A 27380-nucleotide genomic window follows, 5' to 3' on the forward strand; every position below is an offset into this window, starting at 1 on the left:
CACTCTAGCCTGAGCAACAGAGTGAGACTGTCTCAAAAAAAAAAAAAAAAAAAAGAAAATGGATTTTAGGAGATTATGTGTGTCATTCATTTCATTAACTGATAGAATTAATATTTAAACTAAGGCAGCATGAATTGAAACCTTCTCTAATTATCACTACATTGCCTCGAGGTTTTGAAGGGAGGTACCTTGATTACTTTCTAGAATGACCTTAATGTGGAAACACCATTAACCTGTCATTGGTGGAAGATTCAGGCTGTTTTGCTGAACATAAAGATTTCACATCCAGGATTATGAATGACAACTGAAGCCTTAAACAATTTTTAGCATTTAACTTATTTTTCCTTTAGTTTTGGTTGCATAGTATCTTGAAAAGTCTGATATACTAGTGGCTAATGGTAATAGTCTTTTAAAAAATACCTTAAATTGCTGTAAGAGGATGATGCTCTGTTTATTGGAAATAGCAGTAAAAGATGAAAGTGGAGGAATTAGAATTCACCTACTCTGCGTGTGGGCCTAGTGGAGTCTTGGACTTGGCTTAATGTTTGATATGTTAAAGCTTGGTTCATAACATTTGAATATGCATTATAAAATTATATGAATATACTTTTGAATGTGCATTTTAAAAATTAGAGCTTTTTAATAGTGTGTGTGTATGTATAACAGTCTGAGATTTTGTTTGTAACAATCTGGAATTCATCTATTGGAAACGTATTTAACAAGAATACATTGTTTTCTCTTGATGTTTAGGCCATTTTCAGACCTCTGAACTCCTTTAACTTCCTTCCTCTGGTAAAACTACTGTGTAGCACTTGAACCTACTAAGCTGGTACCTTGTAGTTGAACTTTGCTGACTTTCCTAGTTAATTGGTAATACTTTTGTAACTGACTGGTGTGGAATTGGTAGAAAACAGTCCTCGACATCACTAGCTATCTCCCTATTTTGTCATTATACATAGAATCTAGGTGTCTTTTGAATTGTGTTTCCCAAAGCAGTTGATTTTATAATTTTAAAGGCTTATAGAGACAAGAGGCTAATTTTTTCTTTCCTTTTTTTGGAGTTTTAAAGGACTTTGATCTGTTGCCCAGGCTGGAGTGCAGCGGTGTGATCATGGCTCACTATAGCCTTGACCTGCTAGACTCAAACAGTCTGCCTCAGATTCCCTAGTTGCTGGGACTGTGGGCACGTGCTATTATGGCAGGCTAATTTTTTTTTTTTTTTTTTAGTAAAAATGTGATCTCATTATGTTGCCCAGCCCAGCATCGAACACCTGGGCTCAAGCGATCCTCTCATCTTGGCCTCCAAATATTCTGGGATTACAGGCATGAGCCACCGTGCCCGGTGTCAACTTTTTCATTCACAATTTCCTAGATTAGCTTCTCTGAACCTTTGTGATCATAGTTAGTCATTAGTTTAAGGCAGCAAATTTCAAAAACTTATTCTTTTATTCCTCTTTATTGGAAGAGAGTTAAGAAAATAATAAACTCAAGGTTTTACTTCTCCCTTTTTCAAAAAGAATAACAATAACTACAACCATAACATAGCTCACCTGTATTGAGCATGTACTGACTATGAGCCAGGCATTACCCTGTGCTAATGTTGTTGCATTCTCACAACAGAGTATAATTAGCGTCATCATTTTACAAGTAAGGGAAAGGATTTAAAGCAGTTAAGTAATGTGAGCATGTATAGTTGAGATGGGATTTAAACTCTTGGGATGTGCCAGAAAGATACTGCAGCGTAATTTTAGACCAGAATATCACTGGAACTTGGGCCAAAGAATATTGGTAAATTTTATGCTGTTTTTTTCACATAAAAAAAATTATTTTTTTCTATGTATACTATATGATGTGTTTATGTACAGAGCTCTTTTCCATGCTCTGGAGATTGACACAGATCCCTAGCAAAGATTATTAAAATTGAGATAGTTTGTTTCACTTTTCAATTCTGGCCATTAGTCAAGCAGAGTATCTCAGACTGTGGATGAGACTGAAGCTCCATGAGGCATGGCAGCCTCCTGAACACTGGAGAAAGGAATGTGTGAGAGCCGCCTGCCTCCCCTCCCCACCCCACCCCGCCATCATTTCCAACAAGTGAAGTTGTCAGGAGCTGCCAGGCCTGGCAACAGCTTTCACTGCCACAGCCTTCCTGCCCTGGGTCCCTGGGTTGGCCGTGCCTCTGGCTCTGTGGCAGCTGGGAAGAATAAAGGGCTTCCTGTTTGAGCCTGGCACTACCACATGTAAAAGGTTTTCTTTGGAGTTTTTTAGCATGACTCTGCCTATTGTGACCTCTGATTTGTGTGTTGAGTTTATAGTATAAACTCAGTTTTATAGAACTAAAAACTTTAGACTGAAAAGAGTCCTAAACATTATCTGCTTCTGCCTCCTCCTCATTTTATAGGTAAGGAAGTTGACTCACAAACATGAAATGAATTATTCAAAGCTACTGGACTAGGGATCAGGTCTAGAAGCCTGTCTCATGACTGTATAGTCTAGGGATATTTTTCCTGTTACAGAATGATTTTTTCTCCTATGTCTTGCTTCCCATCTCTGACTTGCTCATCTTGATCCTGGCATGCCACCTGTCTTCTTGATCCCTTGACTTTGCATCTGGCACTGATTGAGGGAACAGTTGTTGGTGGTGTTAATCCCAGCTTTGGAATTACTGTGTGACCCCTAGTGAAGTCACTTTGTGCCTTAATATAATTATCAACAGATTAAGTAGGACCCTTATCAAAGAGGTGTTCTTGGGAGAATGTAAATCATGGAAACTGGTGACCTGTTTTATCATTATTCAGTGGAAAAGAGTTTTAGAAAATTTCATGAAAACAAAATACAGGAGAAAAAAATCAGTTGGTAGAGGTTTCAGGTTGAGCAAGCCAAGCTAGGACTGAGAATTAGTGACTTCTGGCCAAAGTATTATGTAACGTAGTTAATAGGAGAGAATACTATTTCTTTCTTTGTTCTTTACCTGGTATACTTGTTCGATTAAATTCTGCTCTGCAGGTGGTATTGTAATTTATAGGTTTTACTGCTGATTCATTTGAATGTGGAAAAACATCTTGTTTTAGCAAATCTGATTAGGGAAGACGAATATAAAATTTTAATGCTGTAGAGTTTTGGTTTAGTAAAAATAGAATAGATGCTTTTAAATTGAGCACACGAGTTAAATCTGACTTTTTCAATGTGTTGTTAACCCCTTGAAACTCAGATTTCCTATATGTAAAATGGAGAAAATTTATTTCCTATATGTAAAATAGGGAAAATTTTTTTAAGGGAGAGATACGAGGGCTGAATAAGAATTATTACATAGAATAGCTAATGGTTTGATAACTTTCTCCATGTAGGGCATTCTCTTAAGTCCTATACACATGTTATCTCATTCAAATTTCCAAACAACCTCATAAAGCAGGAATTGTTATATCCTAATTTTACATTTGGAAAGTGCTTGGCACATAGTAGGTTCTTAGTCTGAGTTAGCTTCCGTCCTTCCTAAAGGTTTAACACTTTCTGTTATATCTAGATATCTGATATCCATGTTACTGGAGAGTCAGAGGATATGTCTGCAAAAGAGAGATTGCTACTCTGGACGCAGCAGGCAACGGAGGGTTATGCTGGAATTCGGTGTGAAAATTTCACTACCTGCTGGAGGGATGGAAAATTATTTAATGCCATCATTCACAAATACAGGTATGGAATTTGTGGATTTTTTTCCTTATACAACTGTAAGACTCATTTCTTTCATTTCTGAATGTTAAAATAGCCTTTTATTTTTATAGAAGCAAAAGCATGGCAAAAAAATTAGAAAATACAGAAAAATTAAACCAAAAAATTGGCTGCATGCAGAAGCCCATGCCTGTAATCCCAAGAATTTGGGAAGTTGAAGTGGGTGGATTGCTTGAGCCTAGGAGTTCGAGAACAGCCTTGGCAAAAGGGTAAAACCCTCTTTGTATAAAAAATTAGCTCGGCATAGTGGCAGCTACTCCAGAGGTCAAGGCTGCAGTGAGCTATGATCATGTGACTACACTGCAGCCTGGGTGACAGGATGAGACTCTGGCTTAAGAAAATAAAAAAAAAAAATTAAAAATCACATTTCCACTGCCTGGAGGCCATCATTCTGAAGTGTATTGTACACACACACACACGCACGCACGGCTGTAATACCTCTTCAGATTTTGGCAGTAACTTAGCAGATTGCAAACTTTGATGTATGGAATCTGCAGGTAGATGATCAAGATTTTGCCTACAAGGAACTGCTGAGTATGAAGGTTAGAGTTTATCAGACTCGTAGCTCACAAGTTTCCAATTCGTATCTCTGAGTCGAATTACTCTAGTGAGTGGGCTTAACAATTGCCAGTTTTGCAGTTGTAAACAGTGTCCTGGTGAGAATTATAACCAACTGAATCCACATTAATACTTAACGTAGCACTTACTAAGTGCCAGGTATTTTTCTAAGCAGTTTACATGTATTAATTCATTCACTCCCCACAGCATCTCTGTTGTCATCCCAGTAAACAGACAGAAACCAAGACACAGTAAATACTTGCTTGTGGTCTTACAACTGGTGAGTGGCAGACTTGGAACTCAAACCTAGGCAGTCTGGCTCTTGAGTCCTTGTTCTTATTGCCTTATAAGAAGGTAAATTTCCAGAAAGTATTTATTGCTAAATATATATATATATACACATATACATACACACGTACACACACACACACACACACACACACACACACACACACATACATTTTTGGAGATGAAGTCTTGCTCTGTCACCCAGGCTGGAGTGCAGTGGCACAATCTTGGCTCACTGCAACCTCTACCTCCCAGGTTCACATGATTCTGCCTCCTGGGTTCATGCGATTCTCCTGCCTCAGCCTCCCAAGTAGTGGGGATTACAGGCACCTGTTACCATGCCCGGCACTTTTTTTTTTTTTTTTTTGGTATTTAGTAGAGACTTAGTAGAGACAGGGTTTCACCATGTTGGCCAGGCTGGTCTCGAACCCCTGACCTCAGATGATCTACCTGCCTCTGCCTCCCAAAATGCTAGGATTACAGATATGAGCCACCATGCCTGGCCCGCATTTTTAAATAACTGTATTTGTATCCTTCCTTTGTGGAACAATTTAAATAGAAGTGGGTGCAGGTTGCTGAATTGAAAAAAAAAAAGGATCAACTTGCTTACACTTGTTTAAAGCACCAGGTCTTCTTGAGTGAAGGTTTAGTGACTGCAGACACAGCCATCATCATACTGCACTTTCCAGTTGACTCAAAATGATAGGCCATGAGAAAGCTTTACTTGAAATAATAGAATCTTTGTGGCCTTTGAATTAAAAAATTTCAATTGTGATACCTGAAGTATTTATTACAGTGCATCTTCGAGGGTGTGGTCTGCTCTCTCCTTTTAAGTTTTTTAGGCAGAAGCAAAATATAGAAGCCAGCTATTCTTCTAAAATAACCTACTTTTGGCAGGGAGGCTGAGGCAGGAGGATTGCTTGAGGCCAGGAGTTTGAGACCAGCCTGATAGCTAGTCCCCATCTCTACAAAAATTAGATACATTAGAAAAGCCCCTGCTTTTGAAAACAGTGGCCTCTGGTCATTGTATCTTTGGTACTCATGAAGAATCATGCATACAAATTGGTATATATATGCTGTGCCTTTTTCTCTTAAGTACTTGAATATTTCATTGTGTCTGTCAGAGATCCTAAAATTTCCTGTGGAAGTTTCTTGTCATAGAGCTCTTACTGCTTTAGATGAGAATTTGAGCCTTTGAATTAGTTATTTGTTTTGAACTTTTATTTTGGCAGAGATATCTTTTTAGAACAATGTTTAGTTTTAACTTAGAACTTTGGTTTTCCTAGTTTATTTTCCTTTGTTAAGATTCATGGTTAAAATACCATATATGAGGTTTAAATGCTTACAGGATTTCTTTGTTGCTGAAACTCTGTTGTTGTTCTGTGGCTTGTAAAATATGTGGTTTCTTTCCCTAGAAGAAAATTCCATCTGTAGAACTTCATTTTTAGTTGACATCATTGAGCCTTTCTTTACTTGAAAAAATATTGAGTACTTACCTTAGAGCATGTGAAAGAATGAAATGAAGAGAGTTGAATTGCATGTATTTCTCACTGTTGACTGCCTTGATTTACTCCAAAAGAAAAAAGAGACAAAATTATAAACAATAAAAAAAATCACCACGAGCAAATTTTTTTTGGTATTGATGATAATAATCACATTTAGAGAACAGTGTCTTGACTGGGTGCCATGGCTCATGCCTGTAATCCCAGCACTTTGGGAGGCTAATGAAGGAGGATTGCTGGAGTTCAGGAGCTGGAGACCACTCTGGGCAACATATCAAGACCCCGTCTCTACAAATAGTTTAAAGACTAGCCAGGCATGGTGATGCACACCTATAGTTCCAGCTTCTTAGGAGTCTGAGGTGGGCATATAGCTTGAGTCCAGAAGGTCGAGGCTGCAGTGAGTTATGACTGTGCCACTGCACTCCAGGCTGGGCGACAGGGCAAGACCCTGTCTCAAAAAAAAGAGTAGTGTACTTACTTAATAATTGTTTTATATTTGATAACTATTGACAGAAGTTTTTTGGTGTATTTGGATTTGTTGTGGAAGCATGTCCATTAATTGGGCTTTATTTTTTGTATTTAAATCCAATATTTATATGGATTTTACTTGGCTTTGGCAATAAAAAATATTTGAGGTGGCACAGTGGGTTTGATTTCTGTTGATTGCTGCAGTGGATGGAAAGAGGGATGTGGGTATCCTTATGCAGCAGATTTGCGTACTCAAACAGAATAGGAAAATTTTCTCCAGAGATTAGAAGAAAAATATATTCTTTACTTTAAAAGCAAACCTGTATTATTTGTAATAGGTGACTTAGTAAGTTTTTTTTGTGCACAACTTCTAAAGATTTAGAAACATTGATATGAAATAGGAACGGAGTAATCACATCCTTCACATTTTGTATTAATATAAATTAACTGTTAGAAGTTATTAATCAAGTATATTAATTTGGATTGTCCAGCACATTTTTATTAGTGATTCCATATAGAATATGACTCTTGACAAAAAAAGAATGTTTGTTAATCCCATAAAGAGTATTTTTCTAACAATTCAGTGTCCTAAAATTTTCTATAGAAAATATAATTTTCTAATTTTTATGTTTCTTGAATTAATATATGAAATAACAATGAAGAGAAATTGTTATAATAAGTGTAATTTATAGTTGTTACAGAATAAAAATGATCCATGAAGGTAAAAAGTAAATAACAGTCATAAAGTAGTTAACTAAGAAATACACATATAATGTTGACCATGTGTCAGTTTCTGTCCTAGCTGATTTTTAATGTGTTAGCTTTTAAAATCGCCACAATCCCGTGTACTAGATTGTGACTCCATTCTTAAAATAATTTCAACTTTTATTTTAGATTCTAGGGGTACATGTTCAGGTTTGTTACTTGGGTATATTGCGTGATGCTGAGGTTTAGGGTACAACTGATGCTGTCACCTAGGTAGTGAGCATCATACCCAGTAGGTAGTTTTTCAGCCCTTACCCCAACTCCATAGTAGTTCCCAGTATCTCTATGGTGTGACTCCATTTTTATCAATAAAGAAACAGGCTTAAGGAGTAAATAACTCATATTTTTGACATCATATACTTTTTACATAATGGAGGTGATTGCTCTGAATTCTCACCTTTATATACTTATATGTAACTACTTATATAATTTCCTTTAGGTAAACTAGATTTCAAGAAATGGAACTGTTGACCAGAACAATTGTGATAGTCCATTCTTGAAGATCAGTGATACTTTCAGCAAAGATACATGAAAATTATTGATGAACTCAAGAAATGACCAAATGAATAGTACCATATACAAATGACAACTACGATCTTTGCCCCTTGTAAGAAACTAATGAGGGACAGCATTAGTTGTTTAACTTAGAGTTAGCTGTCTATGAAAATAGCATCAGCAAGTCATAAGGAAAATTACAGATAATAAAAGAACACTAAGACACTTAGAATGAGTGAGAGCAAAATCACAGTGGAACTGTTAAGCAATTTTAGTATGTCACATTATCCTAAAGAGGATGAAGAGCCTGTATTATGCAGTGGGGTAATAAGAATGATAAAGTTATATGATTCAGTGGAACAGATTGCAAGGGATGGTTCTATAGCTTCTGTTTAAATAGGTCACTGATAAATATATTATGTCTTTCTATTAAATCTCTCAGGAAATTCTGTTCATAATTCCTTCTAGGAACTTCTGTGTGTTATGTTCAGTTTTTAATGAAAAGGGTTCAAATAATAAAAAATATTACCTGTACTAGTTTCTGCTTGTTTGTATACTTAAATTTTTTGTGGAATTTAATGCAAGTTTTTTGCTAAAAACCACACCTGGTAAGAGATCTTGGATAAATATGCCTTGCTATTGCCCCTAATCATAATTTTCAATCAAAAGACTAACAAAGAATACTGGATTTGATGAGCTTAGATTAAAAAAATGTCACAAAAACATCTGGTGTGTAAGTAGATTAAAAGCAAGAGAGGATAAAGTAGAATTAACCAAGAGCCTGTAGGCAAGGGATCCTAGGAGTATCCTTTAAACACTAGTGGATTAATAAGTCACCAAGAGTTAGGGATAATATAGAGGAATGAAATCCCTGACGGCAGTGATTGTTCTTCGGAAGTAGGTGTTACAAGCAGAGGGTTCAACTCTCCTTTTATTTAAGGGTTTGCTGAGGCATCACAGTAAAATTGACTTGCTTCTTTTTGGAAGAGATAAAGCTCTCACTTTCAGCCTGAAATTTAGTCTCTGACTTGTCTGGCTTCTCTCATTCTCTCCAAGTGGATATCTGCCCTAGAACATTAATGAAAGCCAAATTCCAAAACAACAGTGCCTAACATTGCTCGGTGTGAAAACAAGTCTGCCTGAGCAGGCATGAACATGAATATGTACCCAAAGGCCAGAGAGAACAGTGCAAAATGTGCGGGAGAGCCTTGCGAATCTGAGGTGGCGCTATGGAAAGTCATTAAGTATGTCAAGACTAACACTAGGAGCGTGTATGTTTGAAGAGATTATTTCTGCTTACTAGTTTCTGCCTGTCTTACTCTTGTCTTTAATTAGTCTCATTCATTTATTTAATTTGCCTTAGAAAAATAAAAGTAAGAAAGCTAAATATAAATAAATAATTTACCTTTTAATGCCTCTGGCAGTCTTTTCATAGGTTTGTTTTAAAGATATTAGCCAAGTTAGACTCAAAATTTTGGGAATAGGTTATACGCAGGAGCAAAGCAGTGAAATATTTTCTAATTAAGCAGCCAGGATCTTTCCACTTGTCTGAATATGTAGTTGGATAGCAATTATTTTGTCCATTGTTAGCATTTTGAATGAGAATATAATAGGGCCATCCTATTTCATTATATTAAAGTTTAAAGATGCTGTAATTGGGAAGGTTAGACTGTAAAGCTGTGTCCAGAGTCATCTTGTTTAATTGTATGACCCGCAGGCTGGTGATTCAGTCACATGCTTAAATTCAGTCACACTTCAGAAGCTAAACTGGATTCGACTGGTTTAATACTGGGAGGAGGCCCTTTAGGGTTTGAAATGTTCCCATAGGAAGTTGGCTTAGTGTTGAGTAGGTGGTTCTTTTCCTTTAGCCTTCAGGCTGCAGAATCCAGAGGTTTGAGGGTGTGTGATTGTGTGTGCATACACGGCCGTGGGCTGTAGTTTGTGTGGTCACAAGCCAGACACACACTAGAGCCTGAAAGTTATCAATTTAAAAAAGTTCCCAGTAATCCAGCTTGTGTAGAAAAAGTCAAATTGCTTATTTACATTGCCAAATGAACTCAAAATGATTGAATTCCGAGAGCAGAAATGGGTGACTTCTAACCATTATCTCATTTTTAAATTCTTGAAGAGCTAATGTACACTGCTTATAATGTAATGCATCTGTATCCAAGTGAGGTGTAAGAGTTAGTGTCTGCCTCTGGCGAACATTTTTATTGTGTCTGTATGGTTTAACATACACTTTGGGGGATGTAATTTGGCATGTAAATATTTAGAGGAAATACCTGAATATATTACTTTCCTTTTATGTTCCTGGCCTTCTTGTCTAGATTAATTTACAGAAATTATCTGTAATATGAAGCCTCTCATTACTGCGTGAAATAGACCTTTTTTTTTTTTGAGACGGAATCTTGCTATGTCACCCAGGCTGGAGTGCAGTGGCGTGATCTTGGCTCACTGCAACCTCCACCTCCTGGGTTCGATCAGTTCTCCTCCCTCAGCTGCTTGAGTAGTTCGGATTACAGGCATGCGCCACCATGCCTGGCTAATTCTATTTTTAGTAGAGACAGGGTTTCACCATATTGGTCAGGCTGGTCTCAAACTCCCGACCTCAAATGATCTACCTCCCTCAGCCTCCCAAAGTGCTGGGATTACAGGCGTGAGCCACTGTGCCCGTCTGAAATAGATCTTTGTAACTGTGATATAAAGTATAGCCCACGTTCTCCTACCTTCATTTTTGAGGCAGAAAACTGAACGAGTGACACAGTCACAGTAGGAAGTTGGCTTATCTGGTTGTCCTCTTCATGGGAGCCTGGCAAACATGGTTGCAATTTTTACAGCAGGCACTTGTTACCACAGTCCTACTTTTTCTTGTATCTGTGATTAAAAAAAAGATTCCATATGGTAAATCTATTGTATGCATGTAACATTTTATTTAGAGTGCCTCGTTGATGGATATTATGTTGTTTCTTGCTTTTAAAACTGTTGTATTGAACTTTTTATGTGTCTTTGTGCAGGCGTGTGAATATGTCTGTATAATAAGGTCCTGGAAGTGGGATTGCTGGGACAAAGGGGATTACCTTTAAACATTTGAGACATACTTCTGAATTGTCCACCAAAAGAGTTGTGCTGATGCATACCCCTTCTGCACTGTTTCCCCTCAATGATGCCTTTGAGAAAGAAACACTTCTTAACCTGTTAATTACCTTTTAGCAGGTCTAAGCCCCATTCTTTTTTTTTTTTTCTATTCTTTCTTTTACTTTGTTCTTTCATTCATAGAATTATTTCTTTTCAGCTTTTAAAGATGTGCCAGAAATGAAATGGCAGGCTCATGTTTCACTGTTTGATGTGCAAGCTGTTAGTCTAAACATGCATGCTAAACAAGTTTAGGGGGAAAAATGACTAAGTTGACAAATGTCAGTGATGTGATCATTGAAAAGTTAGACTGTCAGCTGGGCACAGTGGCTCACGCCTATAATCCCAGCACTGTGGGAGGCCGAGGCAGGTGGATCACCTGAGGTCAGGAGTGTGAGACCATCCTGGTCCATGTGGAGAAATGGCAGCTCTACTAAAAATACAAAAAGTTAGCCAGGCCTGGTGGCGGTGGGTGCCTATAATCTCAGTCACTTGGGAGGCTGCGGCAGGAGAATCGCTTGGACCCGGGAGGTGGAGGTCGTGGTGAGCCAAGATCACGCCATTGCACTCCATCCTGGACAACAAGAGTGAAATTCTGTCTTAAAAAAAAAAAAAAAAAAAAAAAAAAAGAGTGGGGCCATCTTGAGGTAGCGTATGAGAGAGTGGCTATCACTGTCCCAGAGATTTAGGAAGTGTGTAATAAACATGAGTTTCCCCTCCCACCACATGCTGTCACAGATGTACTAACAATAGGGCACTGACTGCAAAGCTTGAGGGAAGGCGGGTTTTCATCAAGACTCTCCTTGCTTAGAAACCTGACAAGTCCTGCCTTTATCATGTTTCCCTTTAGCATTCTCTTACCTTTCACATGAAGATTTCTTTTACATTATAGGAACAGCTGGTTGGTATATGTAACTCCATCTGTTTTTCTTTGATAGGTTCATCTATTCATTTCAACACTTGTATTTTGATTTGGTTATTCACATTCTCATCTTAGTCTGTGAGATGAAGTAGTTTGAGATTTAGTTTTCTACCATAATAAAAATAAGTTTATTCCCACTATCCCCTTTTTGGGGAGGGTGTATTTATCCTTTAGTCACTAAAGTTTAGTTAAATTTTACTTTTATTAGTTCACTAAAATAGAGGCACTGGAGGAGTTACTTCTCTATCAATATCAATATACCATTCTCTGTATTCATTAAAATTTAGGCTGTTACGGGATTTATTCTTTGTGAAGTGAGAAAGTCATAATTCATTAGGTATCTTTTAATTATTGAAGTTGTTAGAGTCTAACCTCAAAGTACTAACAAAGCTTGCTATAAATATACTGTTTCTCATTTTTGCTGTCTACCTTGTTGTTAATGGAGGGTCACTTTGTAGAAAAAAAAAAGAGTGAAAAAACTCAGGCACCTAGTTTTAAGAACAAGGGAAAATTACCTTCATAGCTTGTTGCTACCTTAGAGTTTTTAGTCTATGCCCAAATATGAGCATAAAGGGATATGTACACTGAATTATGCAACAATGCATGAGTCTTCCGCAAGTGTGTATTTACTTGCTAGGGAAGAATGGAGGAAAGTATTACAGGTTTTTTTTTTTTGGCAGCTGCAAGGCGAGGTGCTTTTTGCACCAATAAGAACAGTAAGGACATGCTAAGCCCGAACATGATTTAATCACAACAGTCATCTTCAGGAATTTGTTTTTTTTGTTTGTTTGGTTTTTTTTTTTTTTGAGGCAGAGTTTTGCTCTTGTTACCCAGGCTGCAGTGCAATGGCGCGATCTCGGCTCCCCGCAACCTCTGCTTCCTGGGTTCAGGCAATTCTCCTACCTCAGCCTCCTGAGTAGCTGGGATTACAGGCACGCGCCACCATGCCCAGCTAATTTTTGTATTTTTAGTAGAGACGGGGTTTCACCATGTTGACCAGGATGGTCTCGATCTCTTGACCTCGTGATCCACCCGCCTCGGCCTCCCAAAGTGCTGGGATTACAGGCTTGAGCCACTGCGCCCGGCCTAGGAATTTGTTATGGTAACTTCTTTGCTGTCATAGGATAAGTGAAGCATATTGAATGTATATTTTTATTGTGATCTTTTGAAGAGCAGATGTTAAGTGACGTGTGTGTTCAGTCACCTCTGTGTGGGTTGTTCTGTAGTATAGAGGGTGTTCTGAAGATGGTCTCTAGGTAAATGGAGTGAGGTTTGTTTTTGTTTTGTTTTGTTTTACACTTCCACATAGTGCCTTTTCAGTGCCTTGCAAACTGCTGAGTATGTACTATTTTGCCAGCAAAGGCTGAGCCTGTATGAACCCAGCTATGTGCTTTGTCTGTGCATGTCCCCACGCAGGGAAGCACACCAGAGAAAGCCATACTTCAGGGTAGATTGATTTCCTTAGAACTTCATCATCACCAGCCTCAGATGGTTCTGGCCAGCAGTCCTTTTCTATCTGTGTGATTAACCCTTCTCTTCCTCACAACACCTCCTCCCACCACCTTTTCTCACCGTTAACAGATGGTCTAGACTGTTAACCCTCAGAGAAAATTGAAGCCAACAAGTAGAAAGTCTTTTTTGCTGCCGACACCAACCTATCTTCATTTGCATCTATCCTCAACCTCATGCTTCCTCCTTTCAACACAGGAGTCCTCTCTCCACCTGTCCAAAGCCTGTCCCCTCTTGCTGTGCCCTGGATCTTATTCTCTGTCATTGCCTTAGAAACCCTTGTTGTATATATTCAGCTTTTTCCTTCAATAGATCTTTCTTACTGGATTTTAAGCATGCTGCAGCCTATTCTGTTAATAAAACAACAATCGACAAAAACACTCTCCCTTAACTGCATTCTTTATTGCAGCTACTACCTTGTATTATACCTTTCATTCAAGGCCAAAGTCCTCATAAGACTTGGTGATATCCTCCATCATCATTTCTTCACTTTATACTCATTCCCTAACACACACTAATCTAGATTCTTACCCCATAATTTATTCTTGGGTCATGGGTGACTTCTGTGTAGCTGAATCCAGTGGATATTTTTCAGGCCTCATTTTCCTTACATTTTAGTACTTCACTCTATTAAGCATTCTTTTATTCTTGAAATAGTCTTTCCTTTAGCTTTTATGACACTGTACGCCCTGGTTTTTCGCCCACTTCTTGGCTGCTCCTGCTCAGTTCCCTCCGTAGACTTGGCATGTTGGACTTTTTCTTTTCTCTCTGTGTTGTCTCTCATCCATGCTTACAGCCTTAATTACCATAACCAGCGTCATACTATAACCAGTTCTGTAGATTTGGCTTTCTAAATATCTCCTGACTTGGCCACTTTTTTTTCCCACTGCTGCCACATTCTTTACAAGCCACCATGGCCACTTACCTGGATTCTGTGAGAGTTCTTTGACCATTTTAAATTTTTTCCCTGGCTGCCCCCAGATCTGATCATTTCATCTCTTCTAACCCTCCTTAATGCATTTTGATGGCTTCTCATAGCTCTTAGGAAAAAAGTTTACAGTCCTTTAAAGGTGTTCATGAGAGTCTGCATCATCGTGGCCCTTTGCCACACATCTAACCCCATGTCTCACCATGTTCCCCTGGCTGCTGGCTTCCCACCCTTGCACTGCTCTCCTTGTAGTCATGTACCCTTCAACCACAGAGCTCTGTATGTCTTTTTTCATCACCTGGGTGCTCTTCCCCCAGGTTTTCTCCTGACCTCCCTTTGGAGCTCTGAGCTCTCCATATGCACAGTGGCTGTTCTCAGTGCCTTACTCTCTGGCACATGGTAAATGCATATTAACTATTGAGTGAATGAATAAATGAATGAACTTGCTAGTTTTTTGACTGGGAAGAATTATTTCTATGAGGCATACCTAAGCATCAAGTAGTCTTCTCTGATTACCCTTTTATGACATTTTTATGCTGATAGATACGTCTTGGTAACTTGTACACTTTGTTCTTTATACTGTTTCACAGCTACTATCACATAAATCTCTCGAGATCTTGGGTAAATCAGTTGAGTTCTTTGAACCTTATGCTACCAGCAGCCCATAATGCCCTCCCTCCCATAGTCATACACGTTTCCAGATGCTCCCTAGGTGATTTTTGTTCTAACTTCTGTAATTCTTGATACTCATTTTCTGCAGAAAGAACTGAGACACAGGTTGCAGGATGTCCACAGTCAGAGCAAATTAGGACTAAATTACAGGACACCTGACTCACAGCTGTGTGCCTCATGTGGTTGTTTAGTCTTTTCTCTCAATTTAGGCTTTTATCTCAAATATGTAGAAGCTGTCTTTAAAAAATTTAAAGAATTCCCAGTTACTCGGGATGCTGAGGCAGGAGAATTGCTTGAATCCAGGAGGTGGAGGTTGCAGTGAGCTGAGATCACATCACTGCACTCCAGCCTGGGCGACAGAGTGAGACTCCCGTTTCAAAAAAAAAGAAAACAAAAATTTAAAGAATTATGGCTGGACACAGCAGCTCACGCCTGTAATCCTAGCACTTTGGGAGGCTGAGGCAAGCACATCACCTGAGGTCAGGGGTTCGAGACTACTAGCCTGGCCAAAATGGCAAAAATCTGTCTCTACTAAAAATACAAAAATTGGCACATGCCTGTAGTCCCAGCTACTCGGGAGGCTGAGGCAGGAGAATTGCCGGAACCCAGGAGGTGGAGGTTTCAGTAAGCTGAAACTGTGCCACTGCATTCCAGCCTGGGTGACAGAGCAAGACTCCATCTCAAAAAAAAAAAAAAAAAAAATTAGATTGTGGTAAGATGCATATAGCATAAAATTTACCATCTTAACCAGTTTTAAGTTGATAGTTAAGCAGCATTAAGTGTTCATTTTGTTACATAGCCACCATTCATCTCCAGAGCTCTTTTCATCCAGCATAACTGAAACTCTGTACCCATGAAACAGTAATTCCCCATTTCTGTCTCCCCCACCCTTCGACAACCACCATTCTTCTCTCTGTCTTGTCTTTCATTTTTAAGTTGAGCAACGAAACTGTGGCCCAGTGTTTTTTCGAGTGATCAGATATCGCAAATCACAAAATTTAGGTGGGTTTTTAAATCTGATTAAGGAAAAAGAATATATGACCAAATGCTATCTTTTTCCAGGCTTCATTATTTTACAGTGTACTTCAGATTTGGGCCAACATAAAATGCCACACCCACCCTCCCACCTTGCTAGCACTAAATGTGTTCTTTTCTTGTATATTTAATAACAATAAACACTGAAAAAGAGTTAAAAGGCTCTCTCTCTCCTGCCGAGAGGATAAAGCGGTTGCATGTTTCTGCTTGTGGGTGCTTTTGTTTGTGGTGTTATATAATGCCTAATGACACTGTGGACTTTTTTCCCCCAATACGAAATCCTTACAGTCTTGAAAGAAAATTAAATACTTATTAGAAAGAAGGGTTTTTAACATTGTTTAGTTATCAGACTTGCCTAATAAGAATCACCTGAGACAGGGGAGAGAAAGCTGTTAAAATACAGATAACCAGGCCTTTATTTCTGTTCTTGATCTGGATTAGGACCCAAGTGTGGGAAACATTGGTATAGGATACATTGATGAGTTCTGTTTTGGTAATAATCTGGAACTTCATCATATTTCTTATGGTTTATTTTTTTCTGAATATGTCAACACACACACATATATACATACATATTATTGTGTTTCTTTATGGGGGTTACCAACATCATTATCGTTTTGCCCAGTAGTAGAATTATAATCTGTTGTGTATTTTCTTTGTTTTGTGTTCTCAGCTTCATATTGGGTGTTACTGTTTAGTTCTCAGTTTATAATGCCAGGATATTGCAGAGAAATCAGGCCCTGTAGTCAGACCTGGGTTCAAACCCTGACTGCTACTTACCAGATTTGTGTTCTTGGTCAAGTTATATAACTTACTTATGCTTAGGTTTTTTTCCATCTGTAAGTTCAGGATAATAATACAACCTACTGCTTAGGGTCACTGAGATGATTAAGTGAGATAATGCATTAAGTCCTTTAAGGCATTGCCTGCAACAAAGTTGGTATCGGTATTTATTAGTCCCCCTTGTTGTTTTCTGATTATTACTTTATAAGTTATCGCAACTGGCAACATTATCAGAAGCTGAAGTTGAGGGCACATGAGAGCATAAGGAGGGAGGGGACCTAGAAGCAGCAGTTTCAGCTTTTTGAAGCTTTTATACTTCACGCCTGTTTGTTGTCCTCACTCCGTGACTACTTTCCAAATGAGTTTTTAGGAGAGAAAAGCCTTTAGGAAACCTTGAAAGGGTGTGTGCTTGTTTAGGATATGGAGAAGCTATGACATTGTACCCTGGTCCGTGTACATTTCAACAAGGTTTTGAAAACTTGAAGCCATAGATGGTAGTTTTGTCGGTAGAAATTAGTGAAAAGAATAGAAACAAGCCTAGGATGGAAAATACCTCCAGGAATTTGAAACACTGGTATGTCTCAGCCCCATAGCTCCTTTCTTTCTTTATTATCTATTTACTCCTCTAAAGTCCATATTTTAAGTATTCTGCTAGATATTGAGGATATAAACATGGACAACACAGGCTCTGCCTTCAGGAAGCTCATGGTCCAGAATGAGATATAGGCAAATGTATAGTTATGAAACGTGTGGTAAGTACAGAAATGCAGATAGCAGACAGCTTTTGGGAACAGAGGAAAGTACTTCCTGGAGGAAATGATGGTGGAACAGAATCTGCAGAAGGAATTTGAGTTGGAGATGAGGTATGCAGTGGACATTTCTTGAGCAAAGAAAAGAGGCAGGAAAACCCTGATATGTTTCTGTTTTTCTGTTGGGAAATGGGCTTTGCTCCTCTCCTTATCCCTAAGACTTATGAAAAAGAAATTTCTGAAACATAGGAAAGCAGATGCAGGGTAGCCAAAACGTTCCTGTTTGTATCCACGTTGATAATTATTGAGTGCCAGTTGAGAGCCAGAACAATCTAACAGACTTCGTGAATTTAAATCACTTAATTTTTTCATTCTTAAAAATAATCCTGCCGGGCACGGTGGCTCAAGCCTATAATCCCAGCACTTTGGGAGACCGAGGCGGGTGGATCACGAGGTCGAGAGATCGAGACCTTCCTGGTCAACATGGTGAAACCCCATCTCTACTAAAAATACAAAAAACTAGCTGGGCGTGGTGGCGCATGCCTGTAATCCCAGCTACTTAGGAGGCTGAGGCAGGAGAATTGCTTGAGCCCAGGAGGCGGAGGTTGCGGTGAGCCGAGATCGCGCCACTGCACTCCAGCCTGGGTAACAAGAGCGAAACTCTGTCTCAAAAAAAAAAAAAAAAAAAAAAAAAAAAAATCCTGATTTGGACCGTGGCCATTGATATTTCCCACACCTTTTTTTTTAGCTGTTGTCACATTTTTGGTTCAGGATTTGGTAACATTGTGCCTGCACTAAAGTAGTCTTCTCATAGCTGACATTTTTCTCTTCCTCTTAGCTAACTTTAATTAGTGTCCCCTCTGCCATATTTCCAAGTACTTCTAAGTACTTCCTTTCCAAGTATTTTGACATTGTTTCATGCTCCTTGCAGTTGAATGTATTGGTGTTTATCATGATGTAATGAGGAAGCCTTAGGTAGTCTGTTGTGTTAATCTTTTTTTTTTTTTTTGAGACAGAGTCTCACTCTGTCACCCAGGCTGGAGTGCAGTAGCGCAATCTCGGCTCACTGCTGCAACTTCCGACTCCAGGGTTCAAGCACTTCTCCTGCCTCAGCCTCCTGAGTAGTTGGGGTTACAGGCACCTGCCACCACTGCAAACTAATTTTTGTATTTTTAGTAGAGACGGGGTTTCACCATCTTGGCCAGGCTAGTTTCAAATCCCTGACCTCAGGTGATCTACTTGCCTTGGCCTCCCAAAGTGCTGGGATTATGGGTGTGAGCCACCACGCCTGGCATGAGTTGCAGTTTTTAGTCTTACTTTTAACTTCATTTTAAGGCCTTTTCTTGGTTTTATACTTCTGATTTAAATTTTATGCTATCTTCTGTGTTTTCTTTGTAAGCTACTTTTAATTGCTTATCAAAGAAAAGCTGGGATATAAGTATGTTTAAAGAATGATAATTTATGATGATTGGGTCATTTCGAAAAGATGTCATAGATTCATAGAATAATAAAAAAAGTTTAAAGAATGGCCATATTTTTTCCATAAAAAGACTAGCATTTATTACTTTACACGGTAAAGTAATTATATGATTTTGAAAGGTTTCCATAAAACAGGCAAGTTACAATAGTTAATGTTCAACTATCTGAAATGTAACATGGGAACATGGTCACTATAATATAGTCTAATGCTCTTTCGTTAGTCAAACCTAAGATGGAAATGGAACTTCCTGTTAACGTTTCCCAAAAAGAGTTACAAAGAAATGAAACCTTTAGAACGAAAGTATCTTCTGTATGTGAAAAATAAATGAAGGTTTTAAAGGTTGTGTTATCCCAGTGAGACTATCAAGAATGAAGATGATAGATAGGACACACACAGCAAAGGCCTCTTCTGGATGCTTCAGGCTGATAGAGGAAAGACTGATTTGAAAGACAAAGGGACCACCACATTGTTAGGAGATTAGCTAGGGGAGAAATAGCACGTGGAAGATTACAGCCTATTACTACTTTTTCATAATGTTTTTGTTTTTTTTTGAGAAGGAGTTTCACTCTTGTTGCCCAGGCTAGAGTGCAGTGGCAAGATCTAGGCTCATAGCAACCTCTACCCCCTGGGTTCAAGCGATTCTCAGCCTCCCAAGTAGCTGGGATTACAGGCACCTGCCACCACGCCCAGCTAATTTTTGTATTTTTAGTAGAGACAGGGTTTTACCATGTTGGTAAAGCTGGTCTAAGGCTCCTGACCTCAGGTGATCTGCCTGCTTCAGCTTCCCAAAGTGCTGGGATTATAGGCGTGAGCCACTGTACCCAGCTTCATAGTGGTTTTAAAATTTTTCTCTTCTCTCTTTTTCACTTAACTAATTTTCTTTATCTGCTGTCTTTTAGTGGAGGAAAGCCATTCAGTTTTTGTTCCATTAAAGTGTTAAACTTCATGATAAAAGAGATGACTTACTCAGACTCATTGTATTCTACAGCTGCTTTTGTTGAAATGACTATGTCGTTCTGAAGGAACTTTTATGTTGTATTCTCTTAGTTGAAAAACTTGATTCTTCAATGACTTTATTCATTCTTTCTGGGATTACTCAGTGTTTACTTTCTTTGCTGATGACAGGATTCTCATAATAACATGCCATGTCTTGTTCTGAGATTTGGCAGACTTAGGCTGTTTTTTATTTCCCCCCAAATGTGCAAACTTTATGGAAACAAAACAATATTTTGATGAAAGAACTTTAGGTATTTGTTTTTGTCTAGGCTGCTATCTATACCTGTTTAATAATCTTGAGGTTGGCAGATTCTTCAGTATGTTTCTATGTGAATAAAAATGTTTTTTTTAGAGATCTGTCATTTACCTCCATTGTTGTCAGTGGATTTATTGTTCCTATAATAAATGGTAGGATCACTTTTGAGTGATCGTATTGGTGGCATATTGAAAACATCGAAGGATTTCCTAATATTTTCCTGTAATATGAGGATGTAGGTGATGGTAACCACATTTCCAGGTTATGAACAGTGCAAAGTGATACAAAAGCCTATGTTTTCTTGAGAGGTCTGTTTGCTCACCTTAAAAAAGAGTACAAATTGCCATTTATCTTTCTAGTATTAGTGATATATTTTCAAACAGCTTTTCATATGAGCCACCTGCCAAGTGGTATAGAAAATAATTTGCATTTTATTTCTCCTACACTACCTTTGAGCCCTCCTACTCTTTCTGTGGTTCCTCAAATGATTATTTTGAGCAAAGAAGAATGTCTGTGGAGATTGTAGAGAGCCTTTCTTTGTAAGCTGATCAACAGGTTCTTACTCAGTGATTTTTTTGGGTGGTGAGTACCACTCTTTTTGAAGGTTTTACTGTTTCTACATTGTTCCTGTATTCTTTTAATGCTTTGTTTTTGAGATCGAAGTTTACTGACAGGCTTCTAGCCTTGAGTGAAGTCTCTAATGACCGTATTTTGGCACTTTCTCTACAAGATGGTTTAGGAGAAACAATATGTACACAGAACAGTGAATTAATAGAGCAAGGAAGTCTCAGATTATCCTAAGTGCCACAGCGTGTGGTGCAGGCTGGAAGTATGAGTTCAGGGAACAGAGACAGAAATAAGGGATAGGAATATGAGCCAGGCCCTACAGAGGAGATGGAGCTTGATCTCTCCTTGGAAGAATGAATGGGATTATAGAAGACAAAGATGAAGTAAAAGGGTGTGGTGCAATGGGGATGCCTTGCACACATCATTGAACTAAGCTAAAAGCTTTTCGTCCTTGGGGAAAAATATTGACAGGATGCTGGTTGGATTGGAAATAGGCTGTTGGAGTAGTGCAGCTTAAGTCAGTTGGATGGGACAGATACTCATACGTGTTCTGACAATGAGATATTTGTAGACTTGTTGAAATTTATATATGTTCAAATTTTTGTATTTTCCTTGTTATATTTGCTTTCAACACAAAAGTTTCTGAGATAAGTGAGCAATGTTAAATGTTTGATGAAAGTCTCTGCATTTTAACATAGGCTTGTTATTAATTTGAACAGAAGTTGTTTTATAAATGGAAACATATATAACTATAATGTTGAGTTGGTGCATGAGAAAACCTAATTAATGCAGTGAATTTTTTTCCTAGGCCGGACCTGATAGATATGAATACTGTTGCTGTTCAAAGCAACCTTGCAAATTTAGAGCATGCTTTTTATGTAGCAGAAAAAATTGGTGTTATAAGACTTCTGGACCCTGAAGGTGAGTCGTTTTCTTGATTATGTGTGTATTAACATGTGTGTCTGATCAGAAGTAATTTACCAACATTGTGAAATGTTTAATTTATGTTGCTGTTTTTAGATGTTGATGTCTCCTCACCTGATGAAAAATCCGTAATAACTTATGTTTCATCTCTCTATGATGCATTTCCTAAAGTTCCTGAAGGTGGGGAAGGCATTGGTGCAAATGTGAGTATTGATTTTTTCACACTCAAAGCTGTTGATTCAGTAATGACTAGTTGACTTCATTTATTGATAGTAATTTTTGCAGGTTTTGAATGTTGAATATGTATATATTTTCTTTTCTTTTCTTTCTTTCTTTTTTTTAAAGAGATGGGGTTTCACCATGTTGGCCAGGATGGTCTCAAACTCTTGACCTCGTGATCCACCCACCTCGACCTCCCAGAGTGCTGGGATTACAGGCTGAGCCACCTTGCCCAGCCTTGAATGTGGAATATATTTTAAAGAATTGGAGTTAATATGCTATTTGATAAATTGATAGTCTTTGTATTTCATGACATTCTGCCATTAAATTTAAAGTATAACTCATTAAAAATTTTGTTTTCTCTCATAAATAAAAGAGGCTATTTATAGTTACCGGTCATTTTATAAATAACAGCTATAACTTTCTGAAATTTAGTTTTCCCTTTTTAGCTAGGTGCTGTTTTACACTGCCATATTTGCCATCCTCCTGTATGTATAGAATATCTCACTTTTAAAATTAATTTCACATTTGCCACCTCATACTATCTTATGAAATAAGCTGTCTAGATAATATTTTTATGATTTAAAAGTGGGATCCAGAGGAAAGTTATTGGATTTGGCCAAAATAGCAGAGCTACTTAATAAGCAAGGAAGGTCTCTGACACATAGCTTTGGGCTCTTTATTAGTCTACTATTTCTTAAACGTTTGTTTAATTCACTTCAATGATGCTTTTTTTTTTTTTTTTTTTGGTGGTTATGCTAAGAAGTGCTTATGCATTCCTGGAAGAGAACAGGAAACCCTGTTTGTGTCACATATTTAGGAATGATCCCCTTCACTTGGATTTCTGCCTTCCTCCTTGCAAATACCTTTTTTCCCTACCTTATTTTGAAAATTTAGGGGCTCATCTTGGATTAGCTCCTTTGGATTAGGAGCTCCCTTTTCTGATCATTTCTCTCAGTTCCGTGTGCAGATTCTAGACCTGTTTCCATATTCTTCGTCAGGTTCTTCTTTTCTTTTCTTTTCTTTTTTTTATAGAGATGTGGTGTCACCATGTTGGCCAGGCTGGTCTCAAACTCCTGACCTCTGGTAATCCACGCATCTTGGCCTCCCAAAGTGCTGGAATTACAGGCATGAGCCACTGTGCCCAGCCAGATTCTTCTTTTCAAAGGTTTTATGCTCTTTGGATCCCTGAGTAGCCTGTTCCCATGCTCACCCCTGACGATTCAATGTTGAGCGTTGCTTCAGAATGTTTCTTTTTGCCCTCTCTTTCTTCTTCTCACTGCCTCCATGCGGATCCTGCTGCCTCCCTACAGAACGAGGCCGATAACTTTCTCATAGGTTTCCGTCTTCATTTTTTCCTCTTCTCACCACCTCTGTACACTGTTGCCACGTTAATCTGCCTAGAACCTGAGGTCTTTAGCTTGAAAACTTTCAGTGGCTCCATATTCCTTGCAAGGTTAAATGCAATCTAGATATTCTGACATTCAAAACTGCATAATTTATTTTGTTTACCTACATTTTTTAGCTAGGATTTCCCAATGTGAACTGTTTACTGGTGGCGAGGGTATTTCCATGTCATTGTCTTGACTCACATGGGACTCCCCTTTTATCCACTTTTTTGGCACTTTTGGACTGATTTGATTGTAAACCCTTAAGCAATGCTATAATAATTTGGTAATTTTAGAAGAAGTTCAACAAAAGCTGTCCTTGGAAAGCCCCCACTCATTTCCCCCGACAATAATTACTTACTGGTCATTGCAGAACTTCTCAGATACCGCCTTTCCCAAGAAGCTTTAGAAACTATTTCAAGGCATGGATATGCTTGCCTGATTCTTATCTCAACTAGCCTATACTATCAGTTTCAGTTATTTCAACATTTCAACGCTTAATTAAATACTGCTCTTCATTTTGCCTGTTTATATTATGTATATCTCTTGACTCTGCATTTAGACAGTAACTCCTTGACAATAGATAGTATGTCTTAAAGGATTTTTTTATTATAACACTCAACATAACCTTTGAACATAATAAGCATTCATTAAATACTTAATTAAACAGAGCAGTTGGAAGCCTTCCAGTTTCCTCCATTTTTAAAGAGTTTGCCTATCGAGTTCCTGGATAATCCCACCATATACATTTCCTGTAGTTTGCATACGTATCTGGATTTCTACATATTGGACAAGTCTTTTGAGTTTCAGATACACAGTGGATTTAGATCTAAAATAGTTGGCAAAGATGGCAACTAACTTGGCTTATACAAGTTGTTAGTGTCCCATCTTGAGACCTACTAAACACCCAAATTGACTTTGGATTTTTTCTGCTGTGCTTAGATTGAGCCTCAGAAGCCTTCTGAATACAGTACCCTAGGCAACCACTTTCTTTGGATGAGAATTGGCACTCATTAAGTTAGTGTTAGTGCCCAAATGTTGATAGCATCTTTTTAAAGGTGTTTATGTGACAGGGATTGGGGCTAGGTGAAAATAAGAAAACATTTAGCTGGTTCTCTCTGTTAGGCTTCAAATAAGTAAATTCACACATGACTTCTGTCTGCCTCAGTTGTCTTAGATATGAATGTTAGTATCTACAGACATGAACCTTTTCTTTCATTTGATTGTTCTAGGATGTTGAAGTCAAATGGATTGAATACCAGAATATGGTGAACTACCTCATCCAATGGATTCGACACCATGTGACCACAATGTCTGAGAGAACATTTCCTAATAATCCTATAGAACTGAAGGTCAGTGTCACTAAAGAAATTACATAGGATTGATTTGATTATAAACCCTTAAGTAATGCTAGAATAATTCAGTAATTTTAGAAGTTGAATGGCCTTGGAAAGTCATGAATAAGTAGGCAAAATTTTTATTTACTCATTTCTCCTTAATGGAGGTAGAACATTAACAATTAGAACAGATGAACTGTAGTCTCTCAGCTTTGATTGGCTGAGAGGTTAAAGGTTTAATTTGAGAGAGTCTCTGAAACTGACATTGTCAAATTGATTTTAGTACATAGGAAGTGTTTGGAGCCCCTCTTATGGCTGAGGTAGGAGGGCCCCTGGGAAGTACACACAAGTGTGGCAGTGGTTTGAGAGTGTGCCTGTGGCTGAGTCCTGTTAAAAGCTGCTTCAGAGGCATCTTTTGTGCAGGAAGAGGTACATACTGCATTTTACCATGAATTTGAAAATACATGTCTGACTTCCAGTATAAGTGAATTCATGGTTTAGTATAATATTTGCTAATACTGAAAAACTTAGGGCAAGCTCTTTGAGGCAAAGACATTACAGATATAAAATCCATTGTAAATATGTAAACTTATTAAAGAATAAGCTGTCTCATTTGCATATTTGGTTTTATAATGGCAAAGTGGGCTACTTTATATCTAGAAGCTGGTAATGTGAATATTGGCTACATAGCCTTAATTTCTTGGTTTGTAGGCTTTATTTTCATGATCAGAATGGGATAGAAAAATTGTAATAGTCTAGGGTGGGCCCTATTAGAGCTATTCATTATGCTCCTACATCTGTACAGAACATCTGTGGGATGGCTTTCATTGCCATTGGCGCAGGGAGTTTGTCCTTGGGATGAAGTTACTTGGCATGTGATGATATGATAGTTTTTATGTGTTCTCAAGCTGTTTGTGTGATGCTTCCCTACATGGACATGAAATTTTCCAGGGCAGGAAAACTTTTCCCTACGACTACCATGTGATGCCATGAACAGTGTTTAGCACATAGGAGCATTTGGTACTTAATGACCAAGAGGCATCCTGAAACATTGCATTTTGATTTCAAAACAATTTTCAGATTTCATGTTCAAATACACTTACTTCCAAATGGATTTCTACTGCCCAGGGTGCATTGTCCTGGCTTCTCATTATTGTAGATTATTAGTTACAGAAGAAGTGGTCACACAGATTACTTGCTCATGCCTAGGACAAGACATAGATTAAGAAAATACATCATGGGGAAGTGCCAAATAATTGCATTAGCAGAAATTTGAATGGACTCCTTCAGAAATACGTCATCCTTAAGACTTACAGGGTCAGCTGGGCACAGTGGCTCGTGCCTGTAATCTTAGCACTTTGGGAGGCCAACGTGGGCAGATCCACAGGGTCAGGAGTTTGAGACTAGCCTGGTCAATATGGTGAAACCCCATCTCTACTAAAAATTCAAAAATTAGCCTGGTGTGATGGCGGGCACCTCTAGTTCCAGCTACTCTGGAGGCTGAGGCAGGAGAATCGCTTGAACTCAGAAGGCGGAGGTTACAGTGAGCCAAGATTGCACCTTTGCACTCCAGCCTGGGTGACATTGTGAGCCTCTGTCTCCAAAAAAAAAAAAAGAAAAAAGATTTACCGGGTCTTGTTTTATAGCTGCATGAATTAGGGTGAAATAATTAGTACATGATTATTAAATATGAAGATGCATTATCTAAATAATTTTTATGGAGGTCCCTTTTAATAAATTTGTTCTATTTAAGAGGTTCCCAAATTAGTACATACAAACTAGATAATAATTTAATTATATGGTTGAAACTTCTGTCATAATAGCCCCATCAACTCATAGCATCTACCTTCATTAGTTTAAAAAAAATCTGTTTAAATTGGCCAATGGGACATTGAAACCAAATGTTATTCCTTTCTGCTAAGAAGTTTGTTTTGAAGGATAGAACCGTGTAATAGAAGAGAGTGGTTTTATTTCTTTTTTTAATGGAAATTTTATTTTTCCAAAGACTGAAAGCTAAAGTGCAGCATTTGCAAAGTGCAACTTTTAAAGGGTATGTTTTCTTGTTTGGAAGATGAGAGATTTTTTTAGTAGAGCACTAGTAAACACTGCATGGTTTATTATTATCCAGATCCCTCTGTGGCACTAAATCATGGCGCACATCAATAATTACACCCTCATCAAACCTTAGATAACCCAGGTCACCAACTGGCTGGAAATTGCTATGTCTTTGTCAGTTTTACAAGGGAATCCTGCTGAACGCATATGATACAGTAAATGATAAAGTGGTGGCTTAGTGAGATAGTGAAGACACATCTTTTAAATTTGGCCCTTAATTTCTTGTCCTTTTTACTTTAGGCACTTTATAATCAGTATTTACAGTTTAAAGAAACAGAAATTCCACCAAAGGAGACAGAAAAATCTAAAATTAAACGTCTCTATAAATTATTAGAGGTAAGCGCACATTTACTTTTTATTGTCAAGCATAATCTTTGTTCCGTTTTCTTTTTTGCTTCACATTAAAGTTTTTTTTGTTTTCTCAAGATTTGGATAGAATTTGGACGCATCAAGCTCCTTCAAGGCTATCATCCAAATGACATAGAAAAAGAGTGGGGGAAACTCATTATTGCCATGCTTGAGAGGGAGAAGGCACTTCGTCCAGAAGTAGAAAGGTAGGCCAGAGG

At 38.2% G+C, this 27380-nt stretch overlaps 1 protein-coding gene across 28 annotated transcripts in view; it reads left to right on the forward strand.

The window, feature by feature from the left end:
- DST (dystonin) overlaps positions 1–27380 on the forward strand; it is a 498104-nt gene that overhangs the window by 281785 nt on the left and 188939 nt on the right. For all 28 annotated transcript variants that reach the window (XM_074398159.1, XM_074398165.1, XM_074398139.1 and 25 more), the window contains 6 exons: positions 3524–3690; positions 21640–21752; positions 21852–21958; positions 24595–24714; positions 27055–27150; positions 27241–27368. In XM_074398159.1, coding sequence (XP_074254260.1) covers positions 3524–3690; positions 21640–21752; positions 21852–21958; positions 24595–24714; positions 27055–27150; positions 27241–27368 — 731 coding nt within the window. The remainder of the gene's footprint in view (positions 1–3523; positions 3691–21639; positions 21753–21851; positions 21959–24594; positions 24715–27054; positions 27151–27240; positions 27369–27380) is intronic.

Source organism: Saimiri boliviensis, chromosome 4 (genome assembly GCF_048565385.1).
Source record: "Saimiri boliviensis isolate mSaiBol1 chromosome 4, mSaiBol1.pri, whole genome shotgun sequence".
Lineage (NCBI taxonomy): Eukaryota > Metazoa > Chordata > Mammalia > Primates > Cebidae > Saimiri > Saimiri boliviensis.